The following is an 18,270-nucleotide window of genomic DNA, read 5'->3' as shown; positions in this document are numbered from 1 at the left end:
TTGCAGCTGATTAATTAAAAAAATCTCTGAGGTGTGGGTGATCCTCAAGTTATCTGGTTATCTGGTGTTTCCCTTAAATTTTGGTTACAGTGGTATTTACTTAAAGAGCCTGTAGGGTTAATGTCAGTGTGGTATGCAAGCCAAAACGATGTGGAGTGCAGAGCATTCATCTCCAACATTAAGAATTTATGCAAATAAAACTATACTATTTTATGATGGGTAACAAGATGATAAAAATAAAATTGCACCCATTGCTTAATTTATTGGAGTAAATATTTTTATTGCTGGCATTGACTTGACAGCTTTAATTTTTTTTTCTTGGTTCCAAACGATTTACAGTGGAGTTTCCATGTAAAAAGTGAGTCTGTAAGTACTGTTTTATGTGGTCTTGTAATATTTATGTTTTCCTGAGTGCCTGGTCTAATTTGTTCCTTTTGAGAAGAACGGCTAGTTATTTTCTTTGTAATTGCTACCGTTGCAAATTCAGCCTTGACTCTTAAGAATCAAGCTGAGTTCTTTGACACTTCACTGAGAAAGAGGAAGTTGACATGCCAGTCTTGCATTTTTCTTAATATATGTTTAACTTACAGAGGAAGTTACACATAAATTAAGACAATTAATGAATACACCTCCTTAAAATAATATTTCAATTATCGTCTTTCCTTTTCTGAATCCTTCCTTTAATTCTGGTGTCATTTTGTGGGTCATTATTCACCACATTGCTGTTACCACATGTGGGTGAGCACGAACAACTTTGAAACTCCTGAAATAGGGTTTATTGTGTAAAAAACCAACCAAACAAAAAAAAACAAAAAAAACCCCAACCCAGAAACTAGTCTGTGATCAAACATTTGCATGGCGGAGGCCTGTGTTTTCTGTGTTTCTGCCCTAAGTGTAGACTGATTATGACTTTTTGTCATGTGCTGCTTTTGTTAAATTGAAGTGCTTTTTTTCTCTCCCCCCCCCCCCAACCCCATGGTGTCACTGTGGGCTAATTAAGCAGGAAAATGTTAGTCTTATTTTTTTTCAAATTCATCCCTCTGTCTTTCTCAGACTAGTTAATTTGAAAAAAGGGGAACTGTAATCATTGTATCAGTACTAGCATGAAACTTGGATGAGCTGACCTGTTTTTCTGGGCCACAAAGCCTTTTAAGAGACATAAATATGTTAATTGCGTGAAATTACTTCTGGACAACAGCAAAAACTTTGGGGAGGGGTTTTAAGAGAGCTGTGCAGTTGTGGCTGATGTTCATGCTCTCACAGTCCAAGGATGGACTATCTGGAATTCCTTTCCGTACCAGTAAGATTATTCAGAACTAGTAAATGTTTCAGAGCAGTAACTGAGAAGAGTAATGCCTTAATGGCTGATGAATTTTGCCGTTTCGTTCCAATGCATGGCTGGCGCTGGAATCTCCTTCAAGCAGAAGGCGCAGCCTTGTCTGCAGGGTGGCATTTTGCTGCACAACAGCCAGACGCAGAAGTGACCTCGTGCTCCCCGCTCGGTTGATGAGCGGGGCAGAGGCATGTCACAGAAGCGAGGATTTCGCTTACTGAGAAGGGGTCGGGAGGTTGCCACCTCTCCTTTTTGAGCAGCATCTGGTAGACAATTTTCTGCCTAATATTGTCAATCATTGCCTTGTTCTTGAAGGTGCCTGACTGTCCTCCCAGCTGGAGTGAGAACTTCAATGATCACTATAAAGCAAAACAAATGCAAAGTTTACAAAGGGGGTGTGGAGGAGGCAGGTCCCCAAATAAAAGAAGTTGGCAGGGGCTCAAATGCCTGGGATTATGAGAGAAGTGGAACACACACATGGTTACTGCACATCCTGGTTTGAATACTAAAGCTCAAACAAATACATTTGTTGCACACTAACAAGTGAAAAGTGAGTGACTACTCGAGCAGGTTGTGTTTTAAAAAAAAAAAAGGTGATTAAATGTGCCGAACATTGAGGTTTCCTTTGCTTCCTATTGCTGCCAGGGTTTTTTTAAAGGCATCGGTTAGGGAGGAGGTAGGAGCAGAGGGGATCTTGCCTCTAGTGATAAAATGCTGACATTCATGGGCATTTTTTAAAAGAACATAAATCAATAAATGTTTTCTTTCCTTGCAGGCACATCGGGAAAAAAAAAAGTAGTAAAAAAAAAAAGCACAGAGCTAGCCGAGGTGGGATTCTGGGTGGTCCAGCAAAATGCAAACTGCAGTCAATGTATCCGCCTGCTCCTGTGAGGCAAACTGAAGCACAACGGTACTAGTGCTCCTTAGCCGTGGCTAGTGCTCGACGCTGCTGGCAGCTGCATTGCCATGCGATCGATCCTGCTGGAAGCAGCTCTGGGACCAGCAAGCGAGGTGATTACAAAGCAGTGCCTCCCTCCGCATTAGGGAAGAATCTCCGCTTTTCAAAGCCAAACGGACTCTTTCCCCGACGTGGTGTCAGGCAAGCCTTGCCTGCAGTCACGATCGCAGGATAAAGTAGCAGCAGCTGAATGTAACAAAATGTCAAACAGATCAGTAAATAATTATATTAAAAATGAGAGGAATACTTAACAGAGATGGACTGTATAAAATGTTTGGAAAAAGCATGTATCATAAGAAAACTCCACCAGACATTAATCAGTATGGACTAGTTAAGGCAGTGCCGGGGAAAGCTAGATTTTTCTTCTGCAGCTAGTGCACAGAATCCCAGTGGATTTACGGAAAGACTTTAGACAATAATTACTCAAGATGAACTGCAAACCTGTCACCGTAATTCACCTTCACAGATTGTTCTAGAAGAAAGGGAGATATATATGCTCATATATACTTACCGTTCAAATTGTCTCGTGTGTCTTTAGAGAGACATTTCTTGTTTGGAAATATGCACTGATTGCTAAAGTTATAGGCAAAGAAGCATCTGAAACGCTTCTGTGTTGGAAAGCTGTATACACAAAGGGAGTGCAAATGTGCACATTAACTTTTAATAAGCTTGGAAATCATTGACATGTAAACAGTTGTTGTTATAGCCAGAGCCTGTACTTTCGTTAGAGGCATGTTATTCTGTAGTACAATCATGAGATATCTCTGTTTAGCTAAGTGTTACCATATTACCCTGAGTATCACAAGAATTTACTCGATGTCAGGATGTGGCTATGGGCCAGAATTGTTCAGCAGTTCACCCCAAGAGTGCTAAGACTGAGTCTCACGGAAAAAATGTTGACGGGTGATAGTGGCTTATGGCTTGTGTTTGGCTCTTAAGTATTTGTGAATTTAAAGATACTGAAGAGGACTCTATCTAGGACTCCCTGACTGTCCTTAGAAAACTTTCTCCATAATCTAACTCCCCTGGGAAGCACTGAAAGGGCAATATGGGATCGGCTTCAGCTCCACTCATACTGCAAGTCAGACAGACTGGAAGAAATGGAGCAAACAGTCATTTCTATCTTTTGTTTGTATCAAATATTGTGAGAGAAGTTATTCTTACTACCGCTCCAATCTGGCTTGCCTGGGAAGTGCTAGAAATCTTTAACCAATCTGTTGTAGAGTTGTCAACACTGGCTTCTCATTGCATTTGATAACCCAGCAGGAGTAAAAAGCATTAGCAGCTCAGATTACTAATCAAAAGTCACTATTCTTCTCTAAACCCCTATCCAGGATTGCCCTGCCCATCAGCCCGGTGAACTCCGGACTGCCATTGCTTTTCCCTCCTGATCCCAAAACTATTTTGCCTCCTCTGCCTCCACCAGAATTTGGTTATACTCTTCCTCCATCACCCTGCCCAGCTTTTTCAGGGCTGACCTGCTCGGCTTTGAGAGCTGAGGGGCCATGACCTACGGGAGTCCTGGGGGAGAAGAGGCAGCATCCTGGAGAACGGAGCAACCTCCTGCAGGCAGGCAGGCAGCCAGGCCCGGGACGTTTTCTGTGTCTCTAAGAACCTGTCTGAGCCTCTCCTCTCTGCCTCCTGCCACCACGCTCCCTAACCACAGAACCCAGCTAGTAATTTTTGAAACAATTGTTGTTGAACTGACAACTAAAAGCTTGATTATTGGTAACAATCTCTGCTTTTATGTTTGCTCACTGAAACCTCGGGGCAAGAGGCGTTAAGTCATCTGTATCTTACAGCCAGTCCTGGAACTAACCTGATGAAAGGGCTGAATACAAAGTTCAAATAAAGGCTGAAATGTCATGGAAGTTAACAGACATCTCTGTGCAAGCCAAACTGTCCTTTCTCATCGCTGTTTCCTACAAGAGATCCTTCGGTCTCCACTCTGTTATTTGCTGTGTTCATGCTAGCACACATAATCCAATTCAGTGATAACACATTTGGTGTACATAATTTCTAATTTTGATTCTGTTCTTGCTACGATTAAAACATACAGACCTTTGAAGACCTCAAGGAAATCTCTCAACATTTATCTCAGTGTGCGGCAGATAGGAACGGGACCTTCAGTAATGTGGTTATAATTCAGGTAACTGTGAACACGGGCCACTACAGAAGATCACAATTAGATTTAGGTTGTATTCAAATGATACAAAATATTTCAAATAATTTTAATACTAGGAGGTATTTGCATTATTCCATTTCTATGCCCTTGAGGTACCAGTATGAAGGAGCCGAGAATACCATTTAAATTCATGGTGGAATTCATGTTTAAGGCAAAACTGAAGCATAACATTTTGTGAAATCTAAACCTTATTTCTGAACATTGTTTAGAAATAAAACTCAAAAGCATTTAATTATTTTTTTTCTTCCACAAATCTATCCTTTATGCAACATCAGCTTCAAAAACCCATGACTGACCCACTCGACCGGCTATGAAGAAGCTAAACACCCGTACTCTGGCTGGAAAAAAGACGTGACACCTTGTCACGGCGTGGACCAAGGGCTTTGGCTGCTGTTCTGCTGTGAGATGGGCTGCCCCAACGTTCCAGTGCTGCTGAGCAAAGCCACAGTAAAATGTCTGGAAATGTCACTTTTAGATGTGTGGGGAAATCCTGCTGGAAGACCTGATACACCAGAATTTGCCAGCGATTCTGTTGCGGATCTTGTCCAGAGGTACAGTCTCAGGAAACCTTGAAAGAATGAATGAAAATAACTGGTTTGTGGGGTTGGGTTGAGGAAATTGAAACAAATTCCGTCATTAGACATGAAAAGTAACTTCATTTAAGAATAGGTACTGTATTATCTATAATTTCTTGCATAGAAAGCACCGCATGCTATATTCCAAAATGAATAAATATCACTACTTTTTGACAGGGACAAATTAACCTAGCGTTAGAGGTGAAGCTTGGCCCCATGGTGACATATGGTGTATACATTTGACCCGTTGGCTTGTCTCTAAAACAGAATGTGTGGGGAGAAAGGTACTGAACACTGAAAAGGGAATTACTGTAATTCGCTCGTAAATGGAAAAGAATATAGGGCTCAAAAATGACATGTAAATGCAGACTTAAAACTTACTTGTAGAGGAAGAGGTTAGTTAGAAAAAGCATGTGGCAACCTGAAGTATAACTCAATCTCAGGAGGCTTTAATAAATGGTATAGAAGCCTGTAATAAATCTAAGCGGTGACTGCAATAGCTTAAAACTCTGATTGGCAACTATTTGCATTTAAAAAAACTTTTCAGGAAGCTATTTGAAAGCTTAAAGCGCAGAAGTACTACAATTTAAACTGGAAATTATTTCCCTAACCATCCTGAGTAGTTTTCTCCTCGACAGGCTGAATTGAAGCCCTGCTTCAATTTTTCATCTCAAAAAAACCCAAACCAAACCAACAACCCAGTCTCTTCTCAGCCTTTTTTTTCCCCAAAAGTTCCGTTTCTTTTTTTTTTTTTTCCCACTGATGATTTTTGGGTAGAGCTGAAATCATTGTATCCCCCCCAGGCCCCAGACATCCGCCAGTCCGTCCCGCCTGCGGCGGCTGCGGGGCACCCCCCGCCATTGACACAGACTGTGGACGCCGGGGGGGTGCGGCAGGGACGGGCCGGCACCCCGCTCCCCACGGGGCGAAGCCGGCGGGGGCCGCTCCACAGGGAAACCCCCCTTCCCCCAACCTTCCCTCCTCCGCGGCTGCGGGCGGAGGCAGCGCGGCCCCGCGCAGCGCCCGTCGGAGCCGCGCTCGGCGGGAATCCAGTCCGGGTTTTGGTGCCGGGGACCGGCGGCGGCGAGGAAAGGCGAGCGGGAGCGGACCCCGACAGCCGGGCCGGGCCAGGCAGGCCGGCGGAGGAGGAGGGCGGCGGCGGGAGCAGGTGGGCGAGCGGTGGGGCGGCCTCGCCCGCGGGCCCCCATGGCCGCGGCGCGCCCGCCGCACACACCCACCGCCGCCCGCCGGTGAGCGCCGCCGCCGCCGCCCCTTGGGCTCGGCGCTGCCGCTGCCCGTAGCCGGGGCTGAGCGCGGCGGGAGGCGGGCCGGGCCGGGCCGTGCGGGCGGAGGCACCATGCAGGCGCGGCGCTTGGCCAAGCGCTCCAGCATGGGCAGCCGGCGGCTGAGCGCGGGGCCGGCGGCCGCGCAGGCGGAGGGGGGCCGGCCCCCCAAGCCCGAGAGCGCCTGGAGGCCGCCCCGGCGGGAGGGCTCCGCCGCGGCGTTGGAGGAGGAGGACGAAGACGAGGACGTGGTGGTGGAGGTGGAGGAAGAAGAGGAGGAGGAGGAGGGCGGCCTGGGGAGTCCCCCCCCGGCGCTGACCGGCCACGGCAAGGGCCCCCTCCGGGGGAGCCTGAAGGTGCGTCCCGGGAAGGGCGAGGGCGGGAGAGGGGCGGTGGCGGCAGCCGCCCGGCCCGGCCGGGTGCCGGCGGAGGGGCCCGGGCTGGGGGTGCCGGGCCGGCGGGGCGGGGCAGGCCGGGCCGCCCGGTGCCCCGGGCCGGGCCGGGGGAACGGTGGCGGGCGGCCGCGGTGCCCCGCCCCGGCCGGGCGGGCGGCCTGCGGCTGGCGGCGGGGCTGGGAGCGGGCTGGCGGCGGGGCGGCCCCCGGCGCTGCGGGCACGGGGGGCGGGCCGGGGGCGGCCGGGCCAGCGTTCAACAAGTCCCGGAGGAAGAGGGTGCCCGTGGCGGCGGGAAGGGGGCGGCCGGGGCAGGGGGGAAGGTGGCGTGCGTGGGGAGTCGCCGGTGTCAGAAGTAGTTTGAGCGTGCAGAATAACCGCTTCGCTGGGTAAAGTGCGCGGCAGCAGCGCTGCTGGGGGGCGGCGGGGGGCGTTCAGCCCGGCTCAGCTTCGCGGAGAGGCTTTTTCCAGAGCGGAGTGGCACCTACGGGGTGTGCGGGTGGGTGACAGGGTGTCGGGAGGCTCCGGCGTGGGGAGGCGGCCGTGGGATGGAGACCTGTGTGGGCGATTGGTGAAAAGTTTCTGGATGCAGCAGTAGGGTGCCGAGGCCCGATTCAAACCCCGTGGAAGCGTGGTCTGGATTTGGTGTGTTCCGGAGGGACCTGCTGAACACTGGCAGGCTGAGATCCCGCAGATTTAGGCTTAATTATTTTATCACGAGGGGTTTTCTGTAGTTATTTTGCTCTTGGGTTAACCGGGATAGGACGGTTAAGTCTGTATGCAGGTCTGTGGAGGATTCATATGATAAGTTAAGCACTGGTTGTGAAAAATAAATGTGTATGAAAGTTTAAAGGGTATCCATTTGGATTGGTTTTTTAATTTATTTATTTTTAAAATTTAGATAGTGATTCTTACTTAACAAGGGTTGGCATAGTAGCAGTGCCCTCTTACCATTGGGGTATTCCCTGTATCCAGAGAAATTAAAAAAAAAAAAAAAAAAAAAGGAAACAAAACCAAGCCAACCAAACCACAAAAAAAGTCCCCAAAGGGAAGCAGCATAAATACAAATTATCCCCATATTGTATCAGAGGAAGTTTGATAGAGCAGTGACAGGATAAATCTGACCCACTTGGGTCATTGGATCCGTGTAGCTTTTCAGTGAATCTGTCAAAGGCCATGAGATGTGGTTATGGTCGGGATGGGTCGGGCTGTCTGTGCTACTGAGGCCTGACAGGCTGGAGAACTCTGCTGCTACAGAACCTTTTGACACTGGACAGGTATCCTGAGGATGAAGGGCACCATAATGTGCTTCTGGGCCCATCGGTCTCCCAGTTGCACCGAAACTCCAAGTGGTAGAAGAGGCTTAGAGAAACTTCCCCTGTGTACCTGGTAGGAAAAAAGTGTGAAATACTCAAATGGAGCACAACAATCTGAAATATCAACCAGATTACATAGATAAAATCTGCATGTAACGGGGGGTTATCGGAGTGTACTGTTCTCTTTGTCGGCCCTCAGCATGCTTTCGAGTAGTAGGTCTGTTAATATAAGTGTTAATATAAGGTTGCTGGTATTTCTGCTTTGCACTTAAAACTATGTGTGTGTATTAGAACATGGTGCTTGCATGTATTTACTTCTCTGGACAGTAAATCTGATGAGTGGAGTACTGTGTATTAGGCTACTTTTAGTGTATGTAATAAACTCTCAAGTCATCTTCGGTAACCAGGTGCAGGTATTGACGCTCTTGAGAAGAATATTCCTAACCATCCCGACCTGCTCAGTTTTTGCTTTCACTGTTTATACTTTGAGTACTATAAACTAAATAAAAAGCTGTTACAATTTCATTTTTTAAAGAAATTGTCTTTGGTTTCTGTATATTTCTTTAGGGATAGTGTAGGAGCACATAAAGCTTAATCTAAGTGTTCTTCCAAGTAATTTCAAAGCAACAGATTAAACGTGAGAGAACTGGGCATAAAATGAATGCAGAGGTCCAACTGCAAAACTGCAGGAGGCACGGTCTGGCTGCGGTTTGTCAAACGGGATTCCTGCCAAACGGAGAACTGGCATGCGGTGAGCAGCATTTGACTCCCAGACCTGGCCTTTCCAAATTGAGGTCCGGGAGCAAAGGGAATCAAAGGGGTGTCCATTGCTGAGTGAGAGCATAAATTGCTACAGTGTCCAGTACCCTTCAGAACAAGAGAAGTCCTGAAGAGCTTCAGAATTTAACCAGACTTGAAAGCATGGTGGCCCGGGTGCTGGTTTTGCAGTATACACACAACTACATATACACTACAACTACTTGAAAGGATGTTGTAGAAAGGTTGGTGCTGGTCTCTTCTCACAGGTAATTAGTCATAGAACAAGAGGGAATGGCTTCAAGCTACAACAGGGCAGGTTTAGACTGGACATTAGGAAAAAATCCTTCACAGAAAGAGTGGTCAGACACTGGAATAGGCTGCCCAGGGAGGTGGTGGAGTCACCATCCCTGAATGTGCTTAAGAGTCGTTTAGGTGTGGTGTTGGGGGATATGGTGTAGGGGAGAACTTTGTAGAGTGGGGTTGATGGTTGGACTCGATGATCCCAAGGGTCTTTTCCAACCTAAATGATTGTATATCCAGATAATGCAACTAAAAAGCAGCACGCAATGTTTTGGTGCGTGGTATGGGTAGAGATGATGCACACGTACACTTGATGTTCGTGCCCTTGGGTGGAATGGCATTTTAAAGCTAGAGGTTTCATGGGCTCTTCACAAAGTCACTTCCATGGTTAGCACCTGTGATACATCAATGAATTCACCAATGGAATTAATATTTTTAAAAAGTGCCTGAGAATTTGGTTCGCTAGTCGAGATGAAAAAAGTACCTGCAGCATCAGGTCTTGTAGCTGTATTGTCTCCACCAGAAAGAAGTCCACTGTGTGGCTGCACCACTGGTGGTCCATTTTTGACCCTCACTCTTAAGTGTGGGGGTCAAGAGGCAGGAAGAAGTGCTTTATAAAGACAAATCTTATTTTCTCCAATTTCTAAAGTCTTGGAGATAACAGGTATGACAAAAAAGAGAGTGAGAGAGACTGCTGGTCATGGGGAAGGTACAAAAATTCCTTCTTTATATTGCTGTAGACACGTAGATGGCCAAGTGGAGGACACTGGAGAACACTTAGTTGCTTTCTTTTCCCTCTGCTGTTCTAACACGATGCTGGGAGGCATGAGCGTGCTGTGTGTAATGGCAGGAGAGCCAGAGAGACTTTAAGAGCCTGTAAAGCCTTGTTGAGAAGTGCTGGTATTCTTATTTTGTCAGAACTCATTCAATTGTCTGTATAGGAAAACAGGTAACACGAAGGTGCTGATTATACAGGCTCATTTTGCACGTGAAACTATCTCCGTGCAACCCATACTTGCTGCTTTGGCTGCAGCTAGATTTCCAGCCGTTTGAAATTACATGAAAAAGAATAACTAGTGTAATTACCCATACTTTGTCTTGAAGTGTGGATTAATTTGCAGTCCTCTTTATTTCATCTTCTGTACGAAGCTTGGTTCAGGTACCACAAGCAGCCACATTAGTACTGTGCTGGGGTTAATTCACCCTGTGGAAACCGCTCTTTTTGGCAATATGGAGGGGTGGTTATGAAGTAGGGGTCCATCAGCGCTCTGCGAAGCTGAGTTTGTCAGGTACTTGGTCAGCAAGCCCCGCTGAAAGTCGCAGAGCCACGCTAATTGGCCCGTAAACCACTAGAGCGCTATGATGGAGGATTTGGGCTAGTAGCAAACATGGGCTTGTGATAACTTGCCAACATGTTGCAATGTTTCTCTGCTCTTATAAATAGTAAAGGGCTTAGTGCTTTCTTCTGTTTAGCCCAGTTGAGCTACCACTTCATTTCCAGCTTGTTTTCTGTCCCCAGGCTCAGAGTATGGACACGGGACATTTCCAACCCAGCTGAGTATGGGGGCTGCTCCTGTTCCTCAAGTGTTATGTTTCCGTGGTCTCTGCCCTTTACTTTACCATAAGCACCCGTGAAATTATTCATTCCAGATACTGTCTTGTGTGTGAGCACTTCTTGGTAGTTCAGAAGGATGAATTTCCCGCAAACAGATTTGTTCCTGAAACTGTGCAACTCCCAAAATCATGAGAAATGAGCAGATGAAGAGTCTGAAAACTAAAGACCCAGAGAGCTGTGCTGTGGCACTGGAGAAATATGAAAGCCCAAGCTCTGTAAGAAAGGTTTCAACTTCATGCCCACTGGGCTCAGTTTTGCCCACCTTGCAAAGAGGAATTTGCAATAAGTACAAAGTATGGAGCACATGCAGGTCTGTGCTAAAGGTTGTGGGGCAGGGGTGGCAGATATTGGTAGGAGTCTAGGTTAATCCAGTAAAAAGTATGCTTTTGGACATGATGGAGTTTTTTTTGGCTTGGTTTTGTTCTTGTTTTGTTTTGTCGTTGTTTTATGGGGTTTTTCTTGTTATTTTGTTGTTTGTTTTTTTTTTTTTTTTAATATAGAGACATCTGTGTGATATATGGGATGTAGAAGACTTCAGAGTTTGGAAGAAATCAGTTGCCTGTTACTTACATGCATTGCTTGGCTGGGTTGAATTCTCTCTCCACTTTTTTTCTCCTTTTCTCTGCATTCTTTTCAAAGTTGTGTGTGAATTCAATGTCATCCTTTAAATCAAACTTTCAGCTTTACTGTTTGAGTGGTTTATAGGCTCATCTTGGGCAAAACAAACTTATTTTTTGCTTGTTTAGCAGAGTGCCATTTAATTTAGTTTTCATGTGTGCGTGCAAGTACATTTTAACAGGCAATTTGCAAAATGCAGGCTTCAAATACCAGATTCACTTAGTGGCGAAGAGATCTCAAAGACACATTAGAAACTTGCCTACTAACTGAAAAGTACACTGAAATATTCCCTCTCAGATTAATAATGATAAAGATATTTTTATAAATACTAATAGTTATTAATACACCAGAACTCATGTTCTGACCTTGGAGCCAGATCCTTTTAGGTGAGGCTGTGTAGGAACCCAGAACATGCGTAACCCTGTTCTGCCCTCTTCTATGAAGTGGAAGAGTAACACAAGAGATAACAAATGGATGCTGATGGACTGTGGAGAACAAGTAAAGGGTGAGAGGCAAGAGAGGCAGATTAACGCCAGCAGCTTAGCCATGTTTTTGTAAGTAGATAAACTTTATTAGTTTTTAAATTTCAAACTTCATTCAGTTTCTTTAAGTCCTTGAGTGAAAACCTGGCAAGTGAAGTGTGGTGCATGACTAGACTTGGGATTTTTAACTCCATATAAAAAATTCTTTTAAAAGTTTATATATACCATGGATCAGTGGAGGCAGAGCTGAGGGTGGTAAGACTGTAAGATGGTGTTGTGGGTTTTTTTCTCCACTCTCCTATAACAAAGAATGAATGGGTGTAATTTGCAGAGCATTTTTAATGTAATATTTTTGTTGTTGTTTGTTGGACACAGACCAAGTATAACCACTTTGCCCTTAAAAGGAATTGTATTAGAAAATTGTAACTATGTGAGAATTAAGAGGTACAGTGGAGCCACTAACAGTTTTGATCCTCATTTGCTAGGCTGTTTTCAGTCTACAACGAGTTAAACTGAGAATGATCAGTTGTCTGCTTTCAGATATGCAGTCTGTACCATAGACATGTGCTGCTCAGCCTTTATCACAGAATGGTTGAGGTTAAAAGGGACCTCTGGAGGTCATCTGGTCCACCCCCCTTCTTTCTCAAGCAGGGACATCTAGAGCTGGTTGCCCAGGACCATGTCCAGGTGGCTTTTAAATATCTGCAAGGAGACTCCACAACCTCCCATGGCAACCTGTGCCAGTGCTTGGTCACCCTCACAGTGGAAAAAGTGTTTCCTTGATATTCAGAGGGAACCTCCTGTGTTTCAGTGTGTGCCCATTGCCTCTGGTCCTGTCCCTGGGCACCACTGAAAAGAGCCTTGTTCTGTTCCCTTTACACCCTCCCTTTAGGTATTTGTAGATATCTGTAAGATCCCCCTGAGCCTTCTCCAGGCCAAACAGTCCCAGCTCTTTCAACCACTTCTCATAGGAGAGATTTTCCAGTCCCTTAATCATCCTGGTGGCCCGTTGCTGGACTCGCTCAGTATGTCCATGTCTGTCCCATACTGGAGATCCCAGAACTGGACCCAGCACTCCAGGTGTGGCCTCACCAGTGCTGAGCAGAATGGAAGGTTCACCTCCTTCTACCAGCTGGCAATACTTTGTCTGGTGCAGCCCAGGACACCATTCACCCTCTTTGCCACAAGTGCAAATTGGTGGCTCGTGTTCAACTTGGTATCCTCCAGGATGCCAGGGCATTTTCTTTAAAGCTGCTTTACAACTGGGCAGCCCCCAGCATGTGCTGGTGTCTGGGGTTGTTCCTCCCCAGGTGCAGATTTCACATTTTCTCTTGTTGAAACATCATGAAGTTCTTGTTGGCTCATTTCTCTAGTCTGTCAAGGTCCCTTTGGATGGCAGTATGACCATCTGGTGTATCAGCTGCTCTTCCTTGTTTTGTGTCATCTGGAAACTTGCTGAGGTTGCACTCTGCCCCATCATCCACATCAGTAATGAAGATCTTGAACAGGACTGGGTCCAGTGGTGACCCCACCATTTACTGGCCTCCAACTAGACTTTGTGCTGCTGATCAACACCCTCTGGGCCTGTCCGTCCAGACAGTTTCTATTGCACCTCACTGCCTGCTCATTCAGCTCATACATTAACAGCTTGTGTATGAGAATGTTATAGGATATGGCAACAAAAGCCTTCCTCAAGTCTAGATAGAGAATATCCGCTGCTCTCCCTTCATCTGCCAGGCCAGTCATTTTGTCCTAGAAGTTCATGAGGCTGGCCAAGCATGACTTCCCCTCAGTGAAGCCATGCTAACTACTCACACTGATTTTCTTGTCCTTCATATGCCTGGAAATGGTTTCCAGACTCCATCGTGCTCCCGGGAATCAAGGTGAGGCTGATCAGCCAGTAGTTCCCTGAGTCCTCCTTCTTGAAGACGGAAGTAACATTTTTTGTATCTGAAAACTAGGTATTGAGAAAGTGCTTTTCATGGTCTGGTAACTAACATTTGTAATGTGTCCTACAAGAAATGCGGACATATGGGCCATCTTGGACCCCTGTGCTCTTCCAACCTAGCTTCTGACCCAAGGTTACGGAGAAGCCTGACAGTCCTGTAGATCAGCTTTGAACCCTTGAGTAGGACTCAAGGGTTTTCCTACCTGCTAGATTAGAAATTCCAGTGCTAGGAGAGCACCAGAGAGATCTTAGCAGACTGCAGGATAAATCTGTGCCACTGGGCCATCTCAAAGATGGGAGCTTTGCTGCTTGGGCAGTAGGGAACATGCTGGTCCTGGCTGATGTCTGCTCTGCAAATAGTGCTGTGGATTGAGCAAGGGTTTTCCCCTCAGAATGAGAATGCTTGTTGGCTTTGTAATACTTTCAAGTGATTTATTGAATTGCTTATTTCTAAAAATAGCGAGCGGCTTGACTATTCCTGATGCTCGAGGCCAGCCCAAAGAATACAGAAGGACGGTAGACTAAGAGAGAAACTCGTGTTAGTTTTTGTGTTTATTTGTGAAAATTGAACAGGAAATGTAAAGCGCATAGAAGGAACGTGCACTAGCTCCTATGGTGATCAGCTTTAATTTCACGGAGTTGTGTTGATGTTTTTCAGAGTAGCATGTTGCTGAGCAGAGCCCATAGGAATTTAATGTTATCGCTGCTGCTGAACAATCTGTGATGGGATCACTTTCACTGCTCTGGCACTTTGCCAAACTTTCCAGTCCCAACCAACGATTGCCGTGACATTTGTCTCATTGTATTGAAAAGTACATGTGTGGGTGGTATTTGTTGTTTGACAGCAAAACTAATGACGACAGGAAACTGAACAACTTCTGTTGCTTGAACTCTGGATAAAAATACAGATCTTTTGATTGGGGATTTTTTGCAAAATATAAATAATCAAACTTCCATAAAATCCTGACCCAGGTGAAGTTGATGGAAAAGTCCTGCTAGTTTAAGCAGATTTGGGATTTCAGACCAATTATGTAACCACAAGGGTGTATCCATTCGTCTCCTAAAACCTTTCCACAACAGTCCTAATAATTTTTAAGTATTGCTTCAGACTATAGAATATGAATATATATTATGACCACTGGACACAGAATCAGAGGGAAGGTAAAACGCCTCAATGATTAGATACCGAAGTGTGAAATTATATAGCTCATCATTGTGCCATCTTTAATGTATTTTTTTAACATAGCAGAGAAGAGGTTACTTGAACTTCAGATAGGCAACGCAATTATAACAGGCAGTCATAAGACTGGATAGTTACTTAAATATTTTTTTCTGCTTCAGCAGATAAAGTGGCTAACGCTTGCATCGTACTGACATAGAGAACAAATTGTACAATAACCTTCTACAAATTGAACTTTGTAAAGTTGGCAAGCTAAACATTTGAGCCAACCTGATCTTTTCTGTGTACGTGCATAACCCTTTGAAATGGCGGAAAGAGCTCTCTTTGGATCAAAAATGGTTTTGACCTCATATTTCTCAACAAGTCACTTTTTTTTTAATGTAACTGTGACAAATATAAGTACTGCCAAAGGAAAAAAAAAATCTGATTCTTCTACTTTGAAATACTTCTAAAGAGAACACTGTGATGCAGTTCTTGCTGCTCTTAGGTCTAAATTAGTGGTGGTTCCTCTGTAGCTCATGGTTCATAAGGCCATGGAAAGTGGTCCTCATCTGGTTTACAGAGCTGTATGGAAAAAAGCAGAAAAAAATGAATAAGGGTGAACTGGTGTTTGCGAAGGATTTGCATTGATACTTTGCCTCAACATGCATGGCCATCACTGTTGTAGACAATTGTTCTTACTTTCTCATGGCAGGAGAGAAGTGGTTGGTCTTGCAGGTGTTTCTCTTTCCATGTTGGTAGGTCCCTCGGCTGGGGCAGCAGCCTTTGCAGCACAGAATGCTTTGTGTGAAGGCACTGGGTAAAACCAAGAGGTGTTTGTGGAGCCGTGGTGAGATGATTTAATATTTTGTTGGTTCCAAAACGGGTGAAGCATTCCCCTCTCTGTCCTTCCTCCAGCTCCCAGCCATGCACTGGCTACCTTGGACTTGTGCCAGAATTTGTTGTGTGCTTTTGTGGGCTACCGAAACAGCGGGAAACACGTGCAGCAGAGAGTCTCTAGACTCCGTAACCTCAGTAAGTTAAGGTGACTCAGGGAAGGGCCGGTCAAGCATCTTGATAGTGCAGAGGAAAAGAAGGGATATCACAGCTAGGACATGCATAGCGAGGAAAAGAAAGGCGAGCAAGGGAGCAAGCCTTCCTCCTTTAGAGGACAGCATCCTTTTGACTGGTTGGGCTGTGCTTGACTTTGGGCTTGATTGTTCTTCAGGTTCTTTGTGAAGGCTCTTCTCCAATGAGACATAGTTGCATCCCTCTAGTGCTTTGATAGAGGGCTGGTTTCTGGAGTGGCTGAGGAAGAGAAGGTCATGTTTGGTCTCTGCAGGTTTCTCTGAGTGTTATTCCATTGCTTCATAGGATAATGAGATGGAACTCTCTGGTACCATTTCTCTGTGTAGTCAGACCCAAAAATAAACTAAGTTTTTGGCACCTCTCCCACTCTGAACAGGAAAACTGCTAAATGTTTTTGTCTGGAGCCAAACATAGATTTGGGAGAATCTCTTAACTGTGGGCAACACTCCTTGCTTGTTCATCTCTTCTGAAGGACCATGCTTTCTAATTCCAGAGTTGAGATCGGTTAGAGGAGATAAGGATGTGCACTTAATTCTGGTTCTGATTCTTAGTTGATTTAGATCAGCACTGGCCCTTGAAGCTTTCATTCACAATGCCTGCTTCATTCAAAAGTTACAACAGTTGGATACATCTGTGAACTACCTTGGTTTAATTTAACTGAAATCCCATCATTTAAACAAACAAAAAAAGAGCAGTCTCTTTATTCCCAGAATGTTAAGGCAAATGGATTACATTTCCATATTCCTTTTGAGTGATTTGGGATCTGCAGCATCTCATCTTGGCCGGCTACTTCTGAAGACAGACAGTTGCTTCTGACCTTAGAAATCTCACACCTCTCTGTACCATATTTGCAAGAGATCTTGAAAATAAAGCTAATCTGTTTTTCTTCTCTGTAGACATACTCTGCTATGTATCTCTATCCAGACAGAGGAGGAGGGCTTTCAAATGCAGATGAACCAATCAAGGGTTTCTTACTGAGGAGCAGTGAGGCAGCATTTCCAAAATCTAGTAAGGGAGTTCCCCGCTGCCTCTTGTATGGTGTGATTTTTGGGAGCTCTTCCTACTCAATCCCGAATGAGGTGATAAAAGTGGTGGTGGTATTTCTCCCTTCTGCTTTGAACCGCTGCCATCCTTACTGATCCCAAACCACCAGCAAATGAAAAGAGAAACAAGTGGATCTTCTTGTACATCTCCAGCAATGGTCTCGAAATAGTTGAAATTAAAGATATTTTATTTGTACATGAAATTTGGGTAATACAGGCCAGACCGATATTTCTGTCCATAAGACAATCCGTACACAAGGCTGTATTAAGTTACTTAAAACCGAAGCTGTTCTATACAACTTCTTAATGTAGACAGAATCAAAATTAGGGGCAGCAAAGACAGTAGAAACTTTCTCACTGCCATTAGGACCCTCTTTGCATCTCTTACAAGTAGGAAAAATCACCATTTCAGAGAAAATAGATGTTCATAGGCTTACCATAGAAAATACCCTGATGTGAGTTTTCACGGCTTCAGCCAGTGCAGTGAGAACAGCTGATTTGGTGGTGCTCACTAATTACAGATTGTAATTGTGAGCAGTAATGTAATAGAAATAAGAACAAAAAAGTTTGTTTGAACTTCCCTGCTACCCTGCATTAGCACACTCGTTTTTATCTCCAATTCCAGACTTTTCAAACTTTCCCAGTGGTGGCCAGCAAGACCCAGGTGTATCCTCTTCTTCTGCCCTTCAGTGCTCCTTGGCCAGCCCAGGGCAGGCATTTCCAGTCCCTCTCCTGTCCTGTGCATAGGCGCAGCTTGTCCTGGTGGCACGGGGCACTTCTCATGCTGCTTTTGCCGCAGGAGAGGCGACGAGGATGCGCTGCCTGGCAAACACCCGTCCCGCTCGCACGGCCAGGCACGTACGTCGCTGCAAGAAAATGTGATAATTGGTTTAGTTCATTTTAAACTGGCTGTTTGGGAAGCCAGTAATTGGCAAGGCAATTATGGCTGCCTGTTCCTGGCCGGCCAAGTCCTTTTTAGCCTGGTGGAGTATCCAAGCGCTCTATGATGAGCGTGTTTAGCAAATACTGAAGTGCAACAACAGGATCGCTAAATGAAAAATGAACCTGGTTTTCTTGCGACTACGATCCTCCACTTTCCTTCTGTTTAAGGCTTTCCAAGCTAGCTTCTTAATTTTTAGATGTTTAGAGGCAGTGTGTTTCTCAGGGGCTTGTTTTATTTAAGAAAAGGAAGACAGGGCTGAAAGACGTCTGCTG

At 45.3% G+C, this 18,270-nt stretch overlaps 1 protein-coding gene across 5 annotated transcripts in view; it reads left to right on the top strand.

Annotated features, from left to right (window-relative positions):
- The first annotated feature begins 5,909 nt into the window (after positions 1 to 5,909).
- Positions 5,910 to 18,270, top strand: part of ZNF704 (zinc finger protein 704) — a 116,325-nt gene continuing 103,964 nt past the window's right edge. For all 5 annotated transcript variants that reach the window (XR_010070039.1, XR_010070038.1, XR_010070037.1 and 2 more), the window contains exon 1: positions 5,910 to 6,690. Coding sequence is in view for 1 of the 5 variants with exons in the window: in XM_063327103.1 (XP_063183173.1) it covers positions 6,409 to 6,690 (282 nt within the window). In the remaining 4 variants the exon portion in view is untranslated. The remainder of the gene's footprint in view (positions 6,691 to 18,270) is intronic.

This window comes from Chroicocephalus ridibundus, chromosome 2, assembly GCF_963924245.1.
Source record: "Chroicocephalus ridibundus chromosome 2, bChrRid1.1, whole genome shotgun sequence".
In the NCBI taxonomy this organism is placed as follows: domain Eukaryota; kingdom Metazoa; phylum Chordata; class Aves; order Charadriiformes; family Laridae; genus Chroicocephalus; species Chroicocephalus ridibundus.
The sequence above is the reverse complement of the archived record's forward strand: the minus strand, read 5'-3'. Positions and strand labels throughout refer to the sequence as shown.